At 39.8% G+C, this 22424-nt stretch overlaps 1 protein-coding gene across 5 annotated transcripts in view; it reads left to right on the forward strand.

The window, feature by feature from the left end:
- The window catches only part of CKAP5 (cytoskeleton associated protein 5), a 102111-nt gene that overhangs the window by 35532 nt on the left and 44155 nt on the right, over nucleotides 1-22424 (forward strand). For all 5 annotated transcript variants that reach the window (XM_050757518.1, XM_050757522.1, XM_050757521.1 and 2 more), the window contains exons 9-18: nucleotides 5861-5965; nucleotides 8996-9085; nucleotides 9199-9363; nucleotides 10256-10384; nucleotides 11415-11597; nucleotides 13657-13770; nucleotides 14051-14161; nucleotides 15766-15858; nucleotides 20227-20412; nucleotides 21509-21603. In XM_050757518.1, coding sequence (XP_050613475.1) covers nucleotides 5861-5965; nucleotides 8996-9085; nucleotides 9199-9363; nucleotides 10256-10384; nucleotides 11415-11597; nucleotides 13657-13770; nucleotides 14051-14161; nucleotides 15766-15858; nucleotides 20227-20412; nucleotides 21509-21603 — 1271 coding nt within the window. The remainder of the gene's footprint in view (nucleotides 1-5860; nucleotides 5966-8995; nucleotides 9086-9198; nucleotides 9364-10255; nucleotides 10385-11414; nucleotides 11598-13656; nucleotides 13771-14050; nucleotides 14162-15765; nucleotides 15859-20226; nucleotides 20413-21508; nucleotides 21604-22424) is intronic.

Consider the following 22424-nt stretch of genomic DNA (forward strand, 5'->3'; position numbering starts at 1 on the left):
GAATAAACCATGAAAAAGACACTTGTTTATAGTGTAAGAACTGAAGCAAGAAGGCAGAGTGTTATCTTGTCTACCTCAGCTGGGAGTGTGCACAATAGACAACACAAAATGTTCACAGCTCTGAACTTGTCTGTGAATGACCAGGAAAGTACCATGAATGTTGATTCAGGGATTATAAGTAAGTTCAGCAAGTAGTTGAATTTGCAAATATGGATTCGTGAATGATGAGGATCAACTATATTCTAGTAGTTAACCTTCCTAGGCTTTCCTCCTGTGGAATTTGGAGGCAGAGATATGATTTGTGAAATCTTTGTTCAGTCATCAGTTTTCCATCTTGAAGAGCCACAGTTGTGTAAAATAAATTAAAAGAGAATTGCCCTAGGGGAAAAAGAGTTTTACCAACCTGGAACCTGAGAGAAAAGAATGGGAAGGGGAATAGTAGAGGACACTGAGACAGGGAGAGTCATATTCCAGTGGCGTATGAAGAGAGCTACAGATTCTCTGTCAGTTCTTCCAGCATATGATTATTATTAGAAATCTTACTGCTCTGGTGCTGAATTCTCAATGTGTCAAAGAAAACCTTTTCTTTTTCCTTATCATTATGTGTTTTCTACATGCGTTTTCTAAGGATATTAGCTTCTCACACACAAAGACAATTCTGCGGTTTTCACTGGCATTGTGAATGTAAATATAATCTCTTGCTGTTCTATATAAAGAAAGCATCATGGATTTTATATTTGAGTAGACAATAGATTTCTGAGAGATCCAGGGTAGCAGTAGAAATTTCTTTCCCTTTTCACATGGTGGGGCGGAGGGAATTAAAGACCACAAACAAGTAAAAAGAAAGTGAATTTTGTGGCTAAAATATTTAAAACAATGGAAAGTTAACTTCAGTTATAAAAATTAACCTGAAACAAGACATTTTCTTTTCTTTTTGCATTAAGTAGTGACAGAGACTTTTTTTTTTTTTTTTAAATGAAGTTTCACTATTGTTGCCCAGGCACGATATCATCTGACTGCAACCTCTGCCTCCCATGTTCAAGTGATTCTTCTGCCTCAGCCCCCCAAATAGCTGGGATTTGTAGGCACTTGCCACCACGCCCAGCTAATTTTTGTGTTTTTAGTAGAGACAGGGTTTCACCGTATTGGCCAGGCTGGTCTCGAACTCCTGACCTCAGGTGATCTACCCTCCTTGGCCTCCCAAAGTGCTGGAATTACAGGCATGAGCCACGGTGCCCAGCTGACATTTTATTTTTTCTGTTTGATTTTAGTTATATGTACATACAAACTTTGTATTATGTTGACTTCCTAGAAACATAACAAAAGTGGGGAAATGATGAAATGGAAAAAAGAGGATGAGATTGAAGAATAGATTACAGACCAATCCTTTTTCCCTCCATAATTATCTCTTTGTATTGTATAAATCAAGTAATCCCATTAATTTCTCAGTTTTTTTCCTTTAATGAAAGTAGTAAGGCCGGGCGCGGTGGCTCAAGCCTGTAATCCCAGCACTTTGGGAGGCCGAGACGGGCGGATCACGAGGTCAGGAGATCGAGACCATCCTGGCTAACACGGTGAAACCCCGTCTCTACTAAAAAAAGTACAAAAAACTAGCCGGGCGAGGTGGCGGGCGCCTGTAGTCCCAGCTACTCGGGAGGCTGAGGCAGGAGAATGGCTCAAACCCGTGAGGCGGAGCTTGCAGTGAGCTGAGATCCAGCCACTGCACTCCAGCCTGGGAGACAGAGCAAGACTCCGTCTCAAAAAAAAAAAAAAGAAAGAAAGTAGTAAAAAGACATGCACTTTAAAATTTCTTATGGTATTCCTGAAATTATTTTTAAACTGTTTTGAGTTGTCACCTGATTTAGCATATTCTGTGGGCTTTCCTGTTCTCACAGATTATAGTTTTTGTTTTTTTCTATTATTTTTAATTAATTTATTTATTTTTGAGACAGGGTTGCGCTCTGTCACCCAGGCTGGAGTGCAGTGGCATGATCTCAGCTCACTGCATCCTCCACCTCCCGAGTTCAAGTGATTCTCCTGTTTCAGCCGCCCGAGTAGCTGGGATTACAGGAGCGTGCCACCATGCCCAGCTATTTTTTTTTTTTTTTTTTGTATTTTTAGTAGAGACAGGGTTTCGTCATGTTGCCCAGGTTGGTCTTGAACTCCTGTCCTCAAGTGATCTGCCTGCCTCAGCCTCCCAAAGTGCTGGGATTACAGGCATGAGCCACTGCGCCCGGCCTATAGTTCTTCTATTTATAAGATGCCTCCCTCCCACCTCATCGCTTCTTTGATTTTGTCACTTGCCTATGCCTATGGGCATTTGGTTTTTTTAATATATGTATAATTTATTTATCTTTACATTAAGATTTGGATTTTCAAAGTGCTTTCTTATATAATCTTTAGACTTCTATGTGGTATTAATCTTTTTTTCACTTTTTCTTTCTACTTTCCCCTCTTAATTATTGCTTGTATTCGTCATAGTTTTCTAAACACAGTAATTCATAATAGGTTTCATTAATTTGCTTCCTTCCCTCTGTCAACAGTGTGTTTTTGTTTATTATTAACTAATGGCTTTCATTTCTAGTTAAAGATAAATACCAATTGATAATTACTTTAAAGCACTTTGTGTTTTAATACTGTAGGCCTCAATTTATGAAAAAAGTGACAGTACTTATAACTGTGTACAAAATTTCCTATTGTTTAGATTATATTGAGATTATGAGCTAAAGCTTTCATTCCCTGGTCTAGAACAGAAATTACTGAAAAGATTCTTACCTCTGAAATGGAGTCTCCCCACATATGTTACTTGTCTTAAAAATAAACACTTCTCCATCTTCCCTACTCTCATTTTCCAGTTGAGAATAATTTGTTTATGGGATAAGTGTCAATGAGTGTGACAGGCAGATATTGTATTAGGGTATCTGGTCCATTGCTCACTTATAAGTTTATTTGAGCCTTCACAATCTTGAAATTTAACAGATTCACGGTATCTTCTTCAATACTATACATTAAGATCATGAGTATCTAGAGTTTAGCTCCCACTGGTTACTGTTCCAACAATGGATAGGGAGAGGTATTCTCCTAAGAAAGGGATAGAATGATAGTTCTTTAACTGAGCCCGTATGACAAAATCACCCTTTGAGCCATATAAAAATACTGATGTCCAAATTTCGTCCTGGATTCATTGAACTAGAATTTATTGGAACGGGGTCTTACCTGTTTTTGGTGTCCATTCCTAGAATATATATTTAGGTGCTAAATATAAAGTCTAGCATCTGAATCATATCTGAGAGATATTTTGGTAAGGAAAAATAATCAAAACATTTATAAATACCAATAGTGATTTCAATACAGAATGAATGGAAAATTTTTTCTCCATAGACTTACAGTAATTAGAAATTTAACAAAATGTTTATTACGACCCTGATCTCATCCTCTCGTAAGGAAAGTAGACTTAACACAAGTTTAGAGGAAGAACATGCTTTACTTAATAAAAGGAGCAAAAGCTTTGGAATCAGAATTGACCTGGGTTTGAATCACACAGCATTACCATTTGCTAACTACCTGACTGTAAGCACATTAATCTCTATTTAATTTTTAGAATCTGGTTTGGGTACAGTAGCCCACACCTATAATCCCAACACTTTAGGAGGCCGAGGCGGGCTGATCCCTTGAGCCCAGTAGTTTAAGACTAGCCTGGGCAACATGAAGAAACTCTGTTTCTACAAAAAATAGAAACATTAGCAGGTGTGGTAGCACTTGCCTTTAGTCCCAGCTACTCAGGAGGCTGAGATGGGAGGATCACTTGAACTTGGGAGGGGGAGGTTGCAGTGAGCTGAGATCGAGCCAGACTCTGTCTCAAAAAAAAATTTCTTTTTGAAATCTGCACATTTTTTGTTGTTTTTTGTTTTTGAGACAGTGTCTCGCTCTGTCACCCAGGCTAGAGTGCAGTGGCACGATCTTGGCTTACTGCACCCTCCGCCTCCCAGGTTCAAGCGATTCCCCTACCTCAACCTCCTGAGTACCTGGGACTACAGGCGCGTGCCACCATGCCTGGCTAATTTTTCTATTTTTGGTAGAGGCAGGGTTTCGCCATGTTGCCCAGGCTGGTCTTGAACTCCTGGACTCAAGCGATCCTCCCACGTCAACCTCTTAAGGTCCTGAGATTATAAGCGTGAACCATCACGCCTGGCTGTGAATCTGCAAAGTTGAAATAGTAATAGTACTTACCTCATAGGGTTTGGGTGAAAAATTAAATTTAAAAAGGATTATAAAGTGCCTACAAAATGTTGGTGCCTAATTTGTTTTTTTAATAAATGTTTATTCATCCTTATTCCTCAGCACTTAAGGAGTGCATATAAGTGCCAAGTAGAACTTCTTGCATGTTGCATGTTAGGAGTTGTTTAATGCAGAGAATCTAGAATAAAGCATTCTGCTTATGGAACACCAGATTGTAGGGACTAGATAAAATTCAAAGTAGTTGGGAGGCATTACTCCTACTAGGAAAAGAATGAAAAAAGAAGAGTTTGGAGGCATTTATAAATAAAGCAGCTGTGTTTGTGTGTGTGTGTGTGTGTGCATGCATGTGTGCATGCATGTGTGTATGTGTGAGAGAGAGAGAGTCTTGCTCTGGTGTCCAGGCTGGAGTGCAGTGGCGCAATCTTGGCTCACTGCAACCTCTGCCTGCCACGTTCAAGTGAGTGATCCTTTTGCCTCAGCCTCCCAAGTAGCTGGGACTACAGGAATATGCCACCGTGCCTATATTATTGTATCATAAAGCGGCCTTTTAACACCAACTGATTGGGCAGTGTACCACAGCAAAATCTTACCAGGAAGGAACCCAGTCATAATCACTGTCTTGCTAAATTGACACAAATGCAACTACTACCCATGAGTTTAGATAAGTGCTGGGCTTTGTGGGGAGTGGCATAGGAGGGCAGTAGTATAAGCAGTGCTAGAGGAGAATCAACTGAGACTCTGAATCAAAGCTTAACCATCATTAGATGACTGAAGTGGCAGCCTCAAGGCCAGAAGCTTCCTCAGAAGAATGGTTGCAATAGCATTAACAATTTAGAGTCCCCATGGACTTCCTGAAGGTACCTGCAGCAGTTTCTACTGGTGCTTCTTGGTAATGAATGCTAGAGCTGTTGCCCAGTCGTGTCTTTCAGAGATACGTTGTCTTTTCATTTTCCTTGTCCCAAAGCAAAGTCAGCAGACCTCTAGTCTCTCTGCCATTATCAGGGTCATTTCCTGCACAGTTGAACAGTGCTGGCAGCCCAGACTGCCACTACTGGATAGTGAGAAATTTGATGTTGTGGTTTTATCTATGTTTTATTAGTAGAACTTCAAGATAGAAGACTAAACATGATGAAGGGAAGCTCCCAAATTCAATACAATGAAAGAAGAATTTCTCCTATCTTGTAGTAAATAGAATTGGTCATATATTAGCATAAGAGCTACCAGAGTTCTTTTTTTTTTTTTTTTTCCGAAATGGAGTCTCGCTTTGTTGCACAGACTGGAGTGCAATGGTGCAATCTTGGCTCACTGCAACCTCCACCTCCCGCGTTCAAGTGATTCTCCTGCCTTGGGCTCCCAAGTAGCTGGGATTACAGGTGCCTGCCATCATGCCTGGCTAAATTTTGTATTTTTATTAGAGACAGGGTCTCACTATGTTGGTCAGGCTCATCTCGAACTCCTGACCTCAGGTGATCCACCCACCTCTGCCTCCCAAAGTGCTGGGATTACAGGCGTGAGCCACTGCACCTGGCCTCAGAGTTCTTTTGAGAATAAAATTTCAATACTCTTCTACATGGCTGTGACTATTTTGTTTTCCTTTCCATGCACCTCCCCCCACTTGTAGGTTGTTGGAAAGGATACCAATGTCATGTTGGTGGCTTTGGCAGCAAAATGTCTTACTGGCCTGGCTGTTGGGCTGAGGAAGAAATTTGGACAATATGCAGGACATGTAAGTAACACTCCTTTTTAGATACAGATCAACAAAATTTATCAAAAATGGTAGTTCTAGTTTGCTGTTTGCTTTAAAACAACTCCTTGGCATAGATGTGTATATATTGTAGAAGTAAATTTCTCTCTGTTTTGTTAATTTTCAGCATATCTTATAAATTTCAGTAGATGTCAGTTATAACAAAATTTATAGGCCTTGTGTAGAAAGTCAGGGACTAGGCCTAAAGTACTTAGTTGAGTTGATTTATTTACTTACTTACTAGTATCTTACTTTGTTCTTACAACATTATACACCTTATAACAAGATGAAACAAAACTTGTAATGACCAGGACCAGAATGAAAATGAGAGTAGGAAAGGCAATAAAAAACTATAAATGTAAAACTGTGAGGTTAATATATAAAATATATTTTATAGTGTTTTCCTATTTTAATATATAATTTACTTATGTATTTGAGACTTTTATATAGGTTACAATGTTATATATTTTATATAGGTTATCTCCATTTTACTTATTCAAAGAAAATCTGACTGGAGACATTTGTTGCCTATACTATTTGTATAAGTTTGTTTCCAATCAAATTTGGTAATAATTTTAATTAATTAAGATGTTTTCTTTAACTGTGGCTTCTGTCCTTTGGCCTCTAAATCTGGTCTGAATTACTAAGAATGGCTCAGCATCCTAAAAATTGACCTTATTGATCTTTAGAGTTTAGCTTGCTAGCCACTTCATCATTTGATTCCCTAGATTGACTTAGGAGTTTCCTAATAGTCCCTAGTCGTGTGTCCATTTTATATTGTGAAGCTAATCCTCACATGAGCTATGGTATTTGGAGCTTGCTTACTCATAGCATTAAAAATAATCTCAGAGAACTTAACTGAAGAAAAAGAAGACACTACCAAATAAAAATAAATCATGACTGGCTTATTACTAGGGAAATAAAAATAAGGGTCTATAAAACCCTTAGACATGTACATCATAAATTGAAATAAAATTAAAATCTATTTTTGTAGCAATCAGTATTATATAATATCTATGTGTATACGCTATTTCCGTCAATTTTGTGTTACTTAGTAGGATATTTCACACTTTTGTATTGGGAATAATTTTTCAAGATAACAATTTTTTCCTAAACCACTTAAATATCAGTTCAGAGAATAATTTTAATTTTTTTTTTGTTTTTTTGAGACAGGGTGTCACTTTGTCGCCCAGGCTGGAGTACAGTGGCACCATCTCAGTTCACTGCAGCCTTAACCTCTTAGGCTCAGGTGATCTTCCCACCTCAGTCTCCCGAGTAGCTGGGACTTTAGGCACACCCCACCACGCTTGACTACTTTTTGTATTTTTGGTAAAGATGGGGTTTCGCCATCTTGCCCAGGCTGGTCTCGAAATCCTAGGCTCAAGCCATCTGCCTGCCTCAGCCTCCCAAAGTGCTGGGATTACAGACTTGAGCCACCACACCCGGCCTAAAATTCATTTTAATTTACCAAATTATGATTGGATAATTGCCTGGCTTTCCAGTTTGAGTTCTGATTCTGGCTTTGTTTAACTTTGTTGTCCTGGTTAAAGAATGTCTCCATTGCTCTAGAGTTTGGGGTCTCCCCTGCCTTAATACTGTAATATATATGGTGTTAGTATCAAGCATGTTAGTGACTTGGCTTTATTTTCTTTAAATGTTTACAAACTGTCTTTTTGGCAATATTTATAAAAGTGAACGTTAGCTTTATAGGCATTAAAATATCTTGATGTTCAAGTTTATAACTAGTATTAAAAAGTCTCATATTTTTCCATGGGAACCATAGTCCTTGAACTATACCAAGTAGTCTATAACCACTTCTGTGAAATCTTGAAAACAATTTTTTCCTTTTTTTGGATGCCATTGAGCTTTACTGTGTCCTTTGGACCTTAGAAATTTCCTTCTCCAGCCTGGGCAACATGGAGAAACCCCCATCTCGACAAAAAATAAAATAAAAAGTTATATTTACAGGGAAGTGGTCAAGAAGTTAATAATTAAAAAAAAAAAATTATCAGATGTGGTGACATATACCTGAGACCTACCTACTCGGGAGGCTGAGATGAGAGGATTACTTGAGCCCAGCGGGCCAAGGCTGCAGTGTGCCATGTTCATCCCACTGCACTCCCACCTGGGTGACAGGGTGAGACCCTGTGGTGCAGAGGCAGCAGATAGATTGAGAAGCACTGCCATAGTGGGAGAGAATGAGAATTCTTCATTATTGCAGCATAAGATTCTATGTCCTTCAAGAAAGGAAATGACTTTTTATTCCACTTAAATGTTTGCTTTATTGGTTTGTTTTGGTGGAGACAAGGTGGTTTTTTAGAAAGTAAGTTTTATTGAGATAAAACTTACGTACCATAAAATTTACCCTCTTAAAATGATTTTAGAATATTCACAATGTTATGTAACTATCAGCACTATCTAATTCCAGAACATTTTCATCACCTCAGAAAGAAACCCCTTGCCCATTAACAGTCACTCCCCGTGCTGCTCCCTGCCCTTGACCCTAGCAACCACTAATCTACTTTTTTGTCTCTGTGGTTTTAACATTTCATGTAAATGGAGTCATCATACAAAGCATGGTCTTTGCGACTGCTTTTTTTTTTTTTGGAAGACAGAGTTTTGCTGTGTTGCCCAGGCTACAATACAGTGGTACAGTCACAGCTCACTGCAGCTTTGACCTCCTGGGTTCAAGTGATCCTCCCACCTCAGCCTCCCAAGTAGCTGGGATCACAGGCACATACCACCACACCTGGCTAATTTTTTTGTTTGTTTTAGTAGAGACAAGATCTCACTCTGTTGCTTAGGCTGGTCTTGAACTCCAGGCCTCAAGCAACCCACCTGCCTCAGCCTCCCAAAGTGCTGGGATTGCAGGCATGAGTCACTGTGCCCAGCCTATGACTGGCTTTTTTTAAACTTAGCATACTATTTTTAAGGTTCAGCCATGTTCTGGTGTACATAAATATATCATTCCTCTTTGTTGCCGAATAATGTTCTAGCCATTCACTTTTACAGGTTGTGCCAACCATCTTGGAGAAATTCAAAGAGAAGAAACCTCAAGTGGTACAAGCCTTGCAGGAGGCAATTGATGCAATCTTCCTTACTGTAAGTTGACAGCATGAGTTTGTGGTTTTATCTGAAGTAAAGTTTGTCAATATAATATTTTGATTGTTCTTTACAATTGAAAAAAGTTCATTAAGCACATTTTCTTTCTAAAGACCACACTACAGAACATCAGTGAGGATGTTTTAGCAGTAATGGATAATAAAAATCCAACCATCAAGCAGCAGACATCTCTTTTTATTGCAAGAAGTTTCCGCCACTGCACTGCTTCTACCCTGCCAAAGAGCTTGCTAAAGCCCTTTTGTGCTGCACTACTTAAGGTACAGACTCTCCTTGAAATTGGGGGAATATTGAAATTATACCTAGGCAGGATTTTTTTCCTGCTAATTATGTACAGTGACTACTTGACTTTCAGACTATAGAGGTCATAATCTTTTGAGGAGCAGACTCTTTGCAGCTTGGAAACTGAATCCAAATTCTCCTAACTGTGTTCCTCTTCTTGAAAGAAAGCACAAGTTAGTGTTATGATTCCATTAACTGTTAAATATTTTGTTTCTTACTTGGCCCATATACTGGTGTTCAGCTGGATCTGGCCAAGCATAGGCATCAAATGTGGAGTATTTGAAGATCATCTGGGAATGAGTCATTTTAGATAGAGGGTAAGAGGAAAAGGAAGCACTTAATTTTGCAAAATGGATTACCAAGGGTTTCCTTAACCCAGAAAGAATTTTTTTGTTTGTTTTTGTTTTTGTTTTTTTTTGTTTGAGATGGAGTTTAGCTCTGTTGCCCAGGCTGGAGTGCAGTGACACAATCTTGGCTCACTGCAACCTCCGCCTCCCAGGCTCAAGCAATTCTCCTGCCTCAGCCTCCTGAGTAGTTGGGATTATAGGTGCATGCCACCATGCCTGGCTAGTTTTTGTATTTTAGTACAGATGGGGTTTCACATGTTGGCCAGGCTGGTCTCAAACTCCTGACCTCAGATAATCCACCTGTCTTGGCCTCCCAAAGTGCTGGGATTACAGGCATGAGCCACCGTGCCTGGCCCAGAAAGAATTTTTGAAAGAGGAACTGTCAGTTGGCACAAGGAAAGCTACACTTAGCTTCAGAAAATTGTAAAAAGCAAATTCTTTATCCAGCAACCATCAGTCTGAATTAAAATGAGTAATGCCTAAAATACCTTGCATTAATATTTTGCTTACTTCTGGACTATAGCACATCAATGATTCTGCTCCTGAAGTCAGAGATGCTGCATTTGAAGCATTGGGTACTGCTTTGAAAGTGGTTGGCGAGAAAGCAGTAAACCCATTCTTAGCTGATGTGGACAAACTCAAGCTTGATAAGGTAGGTTAGTAATGGATTGGACTGAATTTGGACAACAGTCCTGTCTCTTTGCATCATGGCTTTGTCTCTTGACAATTGGAGAGTACTGGTATTCTTTTGATTGGGATTTCTTGATTTTTTTTTTTTAAATTGCCCTTTACAGTAGGAAAGAAATGCATACTTGAAACAAGTTTTGGAGGATGCTCTCTGGTACTTTTTGTCTTCAATTTTGTCTGTTGTTTTACTAAGAAAAAAAATGCTGATATCACCTCAGGAAATTTATTTCATCCTCCACTGGTAGTTCACACCTAGAGTTTGAAAACATAGCTTTTGAGAATTTAAGTTTCATTCAAGGCCATGATGGTGATAATAGTAGAAATATCTTTCAAATTGTAACCAAAAAAAGCTGAGTGACCAGTCTGTAGAGAAGATGAAAACAGTTCTGTGAAATAAATTTATTTCTAAAGTCCAGAAAGTTACCTTCCTATATGTGAATGTCTTCCATAAACAATGTGGTCATTTTAAGTTTATTACAATTCTAATTTGTAAAGAAACAAAATGTCAGATTAATATCTTACATATGCCTACCTACTGCCAGAAAAGTGTGGATAATTTATATTTGTTGAAAGGGAAATTTTTTCTCTGAATTTTTTTTTTTTCTGGCAACGAGTCTCACTCTGTCGCCCAGGATGGAGTGCAAATGGCACAATCTCAGCTCACTGCAACCTCTGCCTCCTGAGTTCAAACGATTCTTGTGCCTCAGCCTCCCAAGTAGCTGGGATTATAGGCGTCTGCCACCATGCCCGGCTAATTTTTTTGTGTTTTTGGTAGAGACAGGGTTTCACCATGTTGGCCAGGCTGGTCTCGGACCTCTGACCTCAAGTGATCCACCCATCTCGGCCTCCCAAAGTGCCGGGATTATAGGCTTGAGCCACCTTGCCCAGCCATTTCTCTGAATTCTTACGTGTAGTTGTGGTTTAGAAATGTAATAACATAGTGGTTGTGTTTCAAAGTTGGGCTTAATGATGTTCATCTCATTTTCATTCTCCAGATCAAAGAATGTTCAGAAAAGGTAGAATTGATACATGGTAAGAAAGCCGGACTAGCTGCTGATAAGAAGGAATTCAAACCTCTGCCTGGAAGGACTGCTGCTTCAGGGGCTGCAGGAGATAAGGACACAAAGGACATTTCTGCACCCAAACCAGGACCTCTAAAAAAGGCACCTGCTGCTAAGGTTAATAGATTATTTGAAAATAGAATTTAGTAAGGAAGGGTGTGAGTCTCAGGTTCATGGTTGTTCCTCTAAAATTATTTTGTTTGATAAATGAATTCATTTGCCACATTAAAAATACAGCAGAAAATCTGTTAATGAAGATAGGATATTCCAGCAATAAATTCAGCTATTTGAAGCTTTAATAGAGATAAAAATAGTAACAAAGGCACAGAAGTGTGTTTTGTCAATTTAACATAAAATTTACTATCTTAACTTTTTTTTTTTTTTGAGATGGAATCTCGCTCTGTTGCCCAGACTGGAGTGCAGTGATGCAATCTCGGCTCACTGCAACCTCTGCCTCCCAGGTTCAAGGAATCCTCCTGCCTCAGCCTCCCAAGTAGCTGGCATTACAGGCACCTGCCACCATGCCTGGCTAATTTTTGTATTTTTAGTAGAGACAAGGTTTCACCATGTTGTCCAGCCTGGTCTCAAACTCCCGACCTCAAATTATCTGCCTGCCTCAGACTCCCAAAGTGCTGAAATTACAGGCATGAGCCACCATGCCCAGCCTCAATAAATCTGTCAATTAATAAGTAAAAGTTGATGTCTGTTAACAACAACAAAAAGAATAGTAGGAGATTTGTTATTTGAAGTATCTCTCCATATAGAGAATGCTATTACAGAGAAAAATCCAGAAGAGGTATCGTAGTTAATCAAAGAGTACAGAATTTTCTATATTTAGGGTTAGAATATAAATCCCTTTATGGGGTTATTACTATGAACCAACAAAACCATACTGTTGATATGACATGGTAAGTATTACAGGCTTCCATTTAGTTAAAAACTGGCATCCTTAGTTTTGCTAACTACAACTTAAAATATTGGAATATATTCAAGATAACATTAGTTTCAGAACAGCTCTGGATGCTGAAGACTAATTTGGTCCTCTGTTATTTTATCTTTTCTTTTTAGGTTTGCGGCATTTCATAACAAATATCCAAAATAGGTAGAAGGAACAATGTGAATGGTGATGCGTGTTGCCATAATATAGTTATCATTTGCTGTGTACATTGTGATACACTATTTTCTTGTGACTTTTTCCCCCCGTACATATTCTGCTTTTGTATCTTGGGACTTCTGAAAACTGGAGTGGAATGAATATTTTTTGTATTTTTTGTAAAGATGGGGTTTTGCCATACTGCCCAGGCTGGTCTTAAACTCCTGGGCTCAAGGGATCCTTAGCCTCCCAGAGTGCTGGGATTACAGGTGTGAACTACTGCGCTCAGCTACTTGGGAAGCTGAGATGGGAGGCTCACTTAAGCCCAGGAGGTCAAGGCTACAGTGAGCCGTGATCGGGCCACTGCACTCCAGCCTGGATGACAGAGCAAGACCCTGTCTCAGAAAACAAACAAACCCCAAATAAATGTAAAAAAAAAAAAAGGTATAGGGATGTCATTCTCAAATTAATTTGTAAATGTAGTATAATTTCAGGCCATCTCTTTTGTTTCATTTATCTCATTAATTCTAAATTCAAGTTTTCAATATGGGGTCTACAGATTACCCCATGGGTGGTCTTCAGGGGTTCTGTCTGACCTTGAAACTGTGCTAAATTTTGTAGGTACAAAAAATGTTTATTTTAGGGTAATCCCTCATTTTAATCAAATTTTTGAGGGAGTATGTGACTCAATAAAAGTTTTAAAACCACTGTTTTAGGCCGGGTACAGTGATTCATGCTTGTAATCCCAGCACTTTGGGAGGCCAAGACAGGAGGATCACTTGAGGCCAGGAATTCGGGACCAGCCTGGGCAACATGGCAAAACCATGTTTTCTGTCTCTACAAAAACAATTTTTTTAATTAGCCAGGCATGGTAGCACACGCCTGTGGTCCCAGCTACACAGTAGGCTGAGGTGGGAAGGAAGATCCCTTGAGCCCAGGAGGTTGAGCCTGTAGTGAGCCGAGCTTGTGCAACTGTGTTCCAAGCTCGACAACAAAATGAGACACTGTCTCAAAAAAATAAAAAATAACTCCACCATTTTAAATCCTTAAGTGGTTTAATTTTTATTTTTTAAATTGTTTTAGGCTGGTGGGCCACCAAAGAAGGGGAAACCAGCTGCACCGGGAGGCACAGGGAATACTGGAACCAAGAACAAGAAAGGACTGGAGACTAAAGAAATAGTGGAGCCTGAGCTCTCGGTCAGTATTACACACTGAGCCTGAAACTCATGAACCCTGCAAAGTGAGATCTATGAGAAGACTGGAGTTGTTGGTGGGTTCTACAACATACAGTTAACTCATATCTTTTAGCTTATTGAAACTGCCTTGGACAGTCTCCTTTATCAAAGTATAATAGAAGCCTCAGAAACTATAGTATACCATGGGAATATTCTTTTAGTTTTGACTGGAGTATGTTTACATTTTTGTCATCTGTTCCCTTAAGCAATTCCTAATTCTAATATGTTTTTGTATCTTACAGATAGAAGTATGTGAAGAAAAAGCCTCAGCTGTTCTTCCCCCTACCTGTATACAGCTTCTTGACAGCAGTAACTGGAAAGAAAGGCTGGCTTGTATGGAAGAGTTCCAGAAGGTAGTGCATAGGGATGAATTGAGTATGAAAGAAAATCAGATTATATGGAAGCAGTGAAATTGATAATAAAGAATTTGTCCTAATTGCTGTGTTTTATAACCAGCGAACACATTTCATGGCATTAAAGATGAGGTGGGACTTTTTATTTCTTGTAGCTGTGTAGTGTTTGCTATCTTTAAACATCAGTATTCTATGGCCTCTATAAGCTCATGACTTAATACTTAAGAAAATTATATTCTTATTCTGAATTATAAGGCTTAATTTTTTTTTTTTTTTTTTTTTTGAGACAGAGTCTCGCTCTGTTGCCCAGGCTGGAGTACAGTGGCGTGATCTCAGCTCACTGCAAGCTCTACCTCCTGGGTTCACGCCATTCTCCTGCCTCAGCCTCCTGAGTAGCTGGGACTACAGGCGCCCGCCACCACGCCCGGCTAATTTTTTGTATTTTCAGTAGAGACGGGGTTTCACTGTGTTAGCCAGGATGGTCTCGATCTCCTGACCTCATGATCCATCCACCTCGGCCTCCCAAAGTGCTGGGATTACAGGCATGAGCCACCGCACCCGGCCCAGTCTTGCTTAGATTAATTTTTTTTTTTTTTTTTTTTTGGAGACGGAGTCTCGCTGTGTCGCCCAGGCTGGAGTGCAGTGGCCGGATCTCAGCTCACTGCAAGCTCTGCCTCCCGGGTTCACGCCATTCTCCTGCCTCAGCCTCCCGAGTAGCTGGGACTACAGGCGCCCACCACCTCGCCCGGCTAGTTTTTTGTATTTTTTTAGTAGAGACGGGGTTTCACCGTGTTAGCCAGGATGGTCTCGATCTCCTGACCTCGTGATCCGCCCGTCTCGGCCCCCCAAAGTGCTGGGATTACAGGCTTGAGCCACCGCGCCCGGCCAGATTAATTTTTTAACTATGGTACTCGCTCATAAACTTCCTAGGCAAATAGGTCTCTCTACTTAAACCATCCCTTATCCAGTACTTTTTTCCGGCTTTATCATCATGATTCCTTGGTAGAATTGGACAAAACCTCTCAAAAACGTGTGTTGTAAAGGAACATGGCAGTTCATTTTGGCATATACCAGGTGATTCTAATGAGGAAGGGTAAGGAGCAACTGCAAGAGCACTGTCACTTAAGGCAGAGAAGCCTTCCAGTCCTGCTTCTGCTGCCCATTCGGTTTAGATCTGAGTTTGTACATCTTTAATATTCAATACTTTAGAACTTCGAATCTATTCTGCTTTGCTGTTTTTAGGAAAATCAAGGAAGAGAAAATATGTATAAGCAGTTTCTGCCACACACTAGGCAAATGAAAACTATTATTTTGCATGGAGCAAACTTTTTGTGAATTCCTGAAATGTGAGATAAATGTTCAGTGATACTAATTTAACAGCCATATACCAACCATCTAGCTTAAGAAATAAAGCATTATAGACATAAAAACACAAAGAAATAAAGCATAACAGCAGAAGCTATATAAGCTCCCTCAATAACCCTTCTCAGTTCTATTCCACTCCTTCCTTCAGAGGTAACCACTTACTTGACTTTGGTATTTACTCTTCCTTTGGAACTAATCTTTAACCCTTTAACTCTTTTATTCTCTTATTTTACTTCAAGGCTGTTGAGCTAATGGACCGAACTGAAATGCCATGCCAGGCATTAGTGAGGATGCTAGCCAAGAAACCTGGATGGAAAGAAACTAATTTTCAGGTATTTAAAATGTGAGATTTGATATCTTTTATTGAAGTAATTTACATTACATCATCCTATGGAGTAATAGAATAGTTTTGGTAATGAATTTTTTTTTTTTTAATTTTTTTTTTTGAGATGGAGTTTCACTCTTGTTGCCCCGGCTGGAGTGCAATGGCATGATCTTGGCTCACTGCAACCTCTGCCTCCTGGGTTCCAGTGATTCTCCTGCCTCAGCCTCCCGAGTAGCTGGGATTACAGGCACCCGTCACCACGCCCGGCTAGTTTTGTATTTTTAGTAGAGACGGGTTTCTCTATGTTGGTCAGGCTGGTCTCGAACTCCTGACCTCAGATGATCTGCCCGTCTTGGCCTCCCAAAGTACTGGGATTACAGGTGTGAGCCACCGTGCCCAGCTTGGTAATGATTTTTAATGAACAATGGGGTGTGTGCATTTTGATTCAACACATAACTACAGTTGACTCTTGAACAATGTGGCAATTAGGGGCACTACCCCTTGTGTAGTTGAAACTTCACATATAACTCTGGACTCCCCAAGAACTTTACTAATAGCCTACTGTTGCCAGAAGCCCTACTGATAACATAGTCAGTTAACGTATTTTGTATGTTACATGTATTGTATATTGTATTTTTATAATTAAAGTAAGCTAGAGAAAAAATGTGATTAAGAAAATCCTAAAGAATAGAAAACATATTTACTATTTATTAAATGGCAATGGATCATCATAAAGGTCTTCAGTTCCCATCATCTTCATGTTGAATAGGCTGAGGAGGAGAAAGTAAGAAAAGGGGTTTGCTGATTCAGGAGTGGCAGAGGCAGAAGAAAATTCATGCATAAGTGGATCTTTGCAGTACAAACCCGTGTTGTACAAGGGTCAGCTGTATAACTTTATATAACTAGGGATTTATATATGTATAAATATGTAAATATATACATCCATATATAATTTGTATAATTTAGATATATGCATTTTTTTCTTCTCACTTTTTTTTTTTTTTTTTTTTTTTTTGAGACGGAGTCTTGCTCTGTCGCCCAAGCTGGAGTGCAGTGGCGCGATCCTGGCTCACTGCAAGCTCCGCCTCCTGGGTTCACGCCATTCTCCTGCCCCAGCCTCCCGAGTAGCTGGGACTACAGGCGCCCGCCACTGCGCCCGGCTAATTTTTTGTATTTTTAGTAGAGACGGGGTTTCACCGTGGTCTCGATCTCCTGACCTTGTGATCCACCCGCCTCGGCCTTCCAAAGTGCTGGGATTACAGGCGTGAGCCACCGCGCCCGGCCTCTTCTCACTTTTAGGCCTAGAAGGCTTCTTATCTAATTTTTACATATTCAAGGGAGAAATAAACAGTGAGATAGCTTTTTTATTTGATGGGATAAAAAATAAGTGCAGTCCTTAAATTGCCAATGAAAATTTACCATATAATCAATTGTATAGCCCCATTAACTGATAATAGAGCTGAAATTTAGCAGTACCAAGTTATTAGTCTAAGGGGCGGGTATAGAGGGAAGTATAGGAAAGTGGTGCAGGAAGGAAAATGAGAAAAAGTTTCCTTCTCTTTTTCTAGATGTACATAAAATAGACCTCATGCTATACAAACTTGAAATGTATCAGGTTTATTTTTGGCATCCTGCTAGTCTCTTTTTGGTTTCTCTTTTGCTGCCACCTCTTGTTTTCCCTCTAGGATGTTTAGCTCTCTCATACACTGTGTTTCCCTTAGATTGTGTTACATAGGTTACATAGCACCTTATTCGTATAGGCCAGCTCCACAAAGGCTAAATATTCTAAAAGATTCTTGAGTTGTGAGTTGTCCTCTTGCTCTCACAGCACTTTTTTTTTTCTTTTTTTTTTTTTTTGAGAAAGGCCTTCACTCAGTTGTCCAGGCTGGAGTGTGGTGGTGCAAACGTGGCTCACTGCAGCGTTGACATCTTAGGCTCAAGAGATCTTCCCATTTTAGTCTCCAGAGTAGTTGGGACCACAGGCGTGCATCACTACACCTTGCTAATTTTTTTCTCAAATTCTTAGAGAGTATGAAGTGTAATCTCATTGTGATTTTGATTTTCAGCCACCAAAGACTCTCTCCTCGGTTAACTTAATGACGAGCTAATGACTGGACAGATTTTCTTAAATGCCTTGAACCAATATGATCTGTCTCCCACCCTCTGCCAAGGGCGTGTGTGTGTGTGTGTGTGTGTGTGTGTGTGTGTGTGTGTGTGTGTGTGTGTGTGTGTGTGTGTGTGTGTGTGTGTGCGCGCGCGCGCGCTGGTTCATGCCAGAGATACTCAGGCACTTTACAGCTTTACCCTGGAATTCACTTTTAAAGCAAGGTCTTGAAGGTCAGTCAGAGATCCGAGATTAGGGCCCTTTTCAGTCTTTCCTGGGCATACACACAACCTTGAATATTCGCACGACCTTCTAGATTCTCAGAGTCCTCTGTGGATATCTCATTCCCTAGATCCTTTTATGTTTTTGACCAAGCTGGTTTCCCCCAACTGGTATTGTGGACTTACACAGCTCTGATGTTAGATGTTAAGCAGTTGCCGCTCATTGTTTTTGTTGTTTTCAACAAAATCCCTGGGGATAGGGCTCTTACCACTGAGCTAGCTAGAGTCCAGTCAAATAACAGGCCCTTCAAATGGAGCTTTTCTAGGAAGCAGCCAGAAAAGACAGTACTTTGGGTCAAAACTTTCTGAGGAAGTCCAAACCTGAGCTGTCCCCCCACCTGCCAGTGGCTGCACAGCTCTTGGTTTTCATAGTTGCTATGGTTACAAGACTTCGGGTTTTGAAGGCTACTGTGGAGCTGGAAGAAAAGGGGAACAAGGCAAGTTAAATCACCAGAAACCTCACTGTCCTTACTGAAATTTCAGCATCCTGTCTTTAAATGGTTCTTGTATTGTTACAAGCCTTTTTTAATTGTCAAAGTTGTGAGGTAAGTTGATTTGTATAGTTTTTGCCACTGTTCTATGTTGCTTTAAGGAAGATCAGTTTTTCAGAGGTGTTGACTCTACAATTGCAGAAGTCCCACTCAAGATAATTACATTTCTTTGTTTTGTTTTTTGGTTTGGGATTATTTTTAAAATTTTTTACATTTTTATTTTTTTCACACGCCTGCTATGTCAAATTTTGGGGGTTTGAGACAAAGTCTCACTCTGTTGCCCAGGCTAGAGTGCAGTAGTGTGAACATGTCTCTCTGCAGCCTCAGCCTCCCAAGTAGCTAGGACTACAGGCGAAGGCCACACCCAACTAATTTTTGTACTTGTTGTAGAACTGGGGTCCCTCCATATTGACCAGGCTGGTCTTAAACTCCCGGGCTCAAGCATTCCTCTTGCCTCAACCTACCAAAGTGCTGGGATTACAGGCATGAGCCAGGCGATAATTGCATTTTAAAAGAGGGTGTTTGTGTGGCTGGGCACAGTGGCTCACGCCTGTAATCTCAGCACTTGGGGAGGCTGAGGTGATATCCACTTGACATCTACTTGAGGTCAGGAGATCGAGACCAGCCCGGCCAACATGGTGAAACCTCATCTCTACTAAAAATACAAAAATTAGCCAGGCGTGGTGGCAGGTGCCTATAAGTAATCCCAGCTACTTGGGCGGCTGAGGCATGAGAATCACTTGAACCCGGGAGGCACAGGTTGCAGTAAGCTGATATCACACCACTGCACTCCAGCCCGGGCGACAGAACAAGAATCTGTCAAATAATACGTACATACATAAATAAATAAGTGGGGGTATTTGTCACCTAAATGAATCTGTATAATAGAATTTCTAGTGGCTTAACAAAGTTAAAATATTCACACAATACAAAGAAAAATATTTATGAGCAAAGGGGTCCTTAATCCCATAGATCTGCCATCACAATAATATCTTTAAATTATTTTCCACAGATGTTTTTATTCTTTTACTTAAAAGCCAACAAGTTCTCTAAAATCTCTCAAGTTCTGCGTTATGTGTGTGTATAAGAGGGTTATAATGTTTTTGTAGGCAGCCCTAGTAGTAATTCTCAGTTATACAGTCAGTAGTAATTTGTTGTGTATTTTAGGATGTGTATTCAGTACTAAATGCAAATAATCATAAGAGGAGGAAAATTTAAAAAATCAGATTTTTCAATTCATAAACTTTCTGTGCAATATTATTTGTTAATATTTTGGAACACTGAGTAGCTTTTTTTCCCCTCTCTTCACTGTCAGTTAAGTAATTGGTAACAATTAAAGGATACAAATTATTTTGCATATTTGTTTAAAATCCTCGTTTTACTTTAGTTGTGTTCTCAGCTGTCCCTAACCATGTCATATCTGTTACATGCTGTTAATACAAGTAAATAAATAAATGTCCTTGGCTTGCTCCTAACTTTATGAACTTATCCTTGTTCAGGTGATGCAAATGAAACTTCACATAGTTGCTTTGATTGCCCAGAAGGGAAATTTTTCCAAAACGTCAGCTCAGATTGTATTAGATGGCCTTGTGGACAAGATTGGAGATGTGAAATGTGGGAACAATGCAAAAGAAGCTATGACAGCAATAGCTGAAGCCTGTATGTTACCGTGGACTGCTGAACAGGTAACACAGAACTCTTATTCCTCCAGTTTTCCTAATTTTTTTACCCAAACTTTAAGCTTACTAATTAAACATTAGTTTTTATCTTCTCAAGTAAAATCTTTTTTGATACTGCATTTTGTTTTGAGATGGAATTTCACTCTGTCGCCCAGGCTGGAGTGCAGTGGTGCAATCTCGGCTCACTGCAACCCTCCTGGGTTCAAGTGATTCTCCTGCTTCAGCCTCCTGCATAGCTGGGATTACAGGCACCTGCCACCACACCTGCCTAATTTTTGAATTTTAACAGAGACAGGATTTCATCATGTTGGCCAGGCTGATCTCAAACTCCTGATCTCAGGTAATCCGCCTGCCTCGGCCTCCCAAAGTGCTGGGATTACAGGCATGAGCCACCACACCCGGCCCTTTGATACTGCATTTCCATTTTTACCTTTAAAAATACTCTATTGCCTAGTGATGAAAATTTATGTTAGTCAAAAATATTCGGTCAGACACAGGGTCTCACACCTGTAATCCCAGCACTTTGGGAGGCCGAGGCGGGAGGACAACGTAAGGCCAGGAGTTTGAGACCAGCCTGGCCAACGTGGTGAAACCCCGTCTCTACTGAAAATATAAAAATTAACCTGTAATGCCTGCTACTAGGGAGGCTGAGGCGGGAGAATCACTTGAACCCGGGAGACAGACATTGCAGTGAGCCAAGATCATGCCACTGTACTCCGGCCTGGGCAACAGAGTGAGACTGTCTCAAAACAAACAAACAAAACATTCTATAGACAGTGAAAGCCCACGAGCTCTCGAGGCTGCAATGATTGATGATTGTGCCACTGTACTCCTGGGTGACAGAGCAAGACCTTGTCTGTAAAAATAAAAGATATTGTAATGCAGAGTAATTGCTGAAAAGCTATAAACAGTCCAGAATGCCTTTTAGTCCCACTGTCACTCACCTCATTTTCTTGTGTAGGTTAACTCTTGTTCCTAAGGCATTCTTGCAGTTGTTTTAGCATCAGAAAACTCTGTTTAATGCACATCTGCCTTAATGTCATGTGTATTTCTATAAGAAATAACGAGATAAAACACAGATCTGTTGGTTTTCCCGTTTCAGGTTGTGTCAATGGCTTTCTCACAAAAGAATCCCAAAAATCAGTCAGAAACTCTGAATTGGCTATCAAATGCCATAAAAGAATTTGGTTTTTCTGGGTAAGTCGGAACGAAATCAAGTGGAAAATAGTTAAATGTTCTGTCAGTTTCTAAGTCGTGATTCGTCGTAGCTATTGCTGCTTATTTCTGAAGCGTGAGAGCTGGATTGTCTCATTTATATAAAATAAAATTACCTTTGTTCTCAAAGGTCTATATTGGCTTGTGTTCCTGCATTTTAATATTCACTGAAAGAGTTCTCTAAGTTATTTTTCCTTAAGCATTAATAGCTGTCCCACAGAAAATCCAGTTCCAAGAATTTCTAGTCAAATACATTAGGAAATTTCTGTATAAAATTACATTTGTTTAAAGACCTATAGTATGCCTTGACGAATGAAATGCTCTCAGAAATCTTCAATAGAAGAGCTTGTTTAACTTTAACCCACTGTTCTCAAACTTATTTGCATATAGAGCACAGTTGTTTATTTAAAACAAAACTTTATACAGTTTACTTTATTCCAGGTACTTTTAAAAAGCACTTTCTAAATCATAATTCATTTGATTTAATCGTCATAAAAACTATGTGAGGCATTATGTTATCTCTATCTTGTAGATGAGGACTAAGGCACAGAAAGTTTAAGTAATTTGGGCCCATCATAGTTAGGAAAGTGGCAAAACCAAGATTTTAATCCAGGCATTCTGGTTTGGAGAAAGAATGATGTAACTGCTATACTATGTTGCCTTTGTCTGTGCCATGCTACATTTTGCAACATGTTTGTTAATATCCCGTGAAAGGATATTTTGAGTTCTACTGATTGAAAAAACACTATTCTAGAACTTACTCAAATAGCAAAGAACTGTTGTTGTTGTTGTTGTTGTTGTTG

The sequence above is a fragment of the Macaca thibetana genome, chromosome 14 (genome assembly GCF_024542745.1).
Source record: "Macaca thibetana thibetana isolate TM-01 chromosome 14, ASM2454274v1, whole genome shotgun sequence".
Taxonomy (NCBI): Eukaryota; Metazoa; Chordata; class Mammalia; order Primates; family Cercopithecidae; genus Macaca; species Macaca thibetana.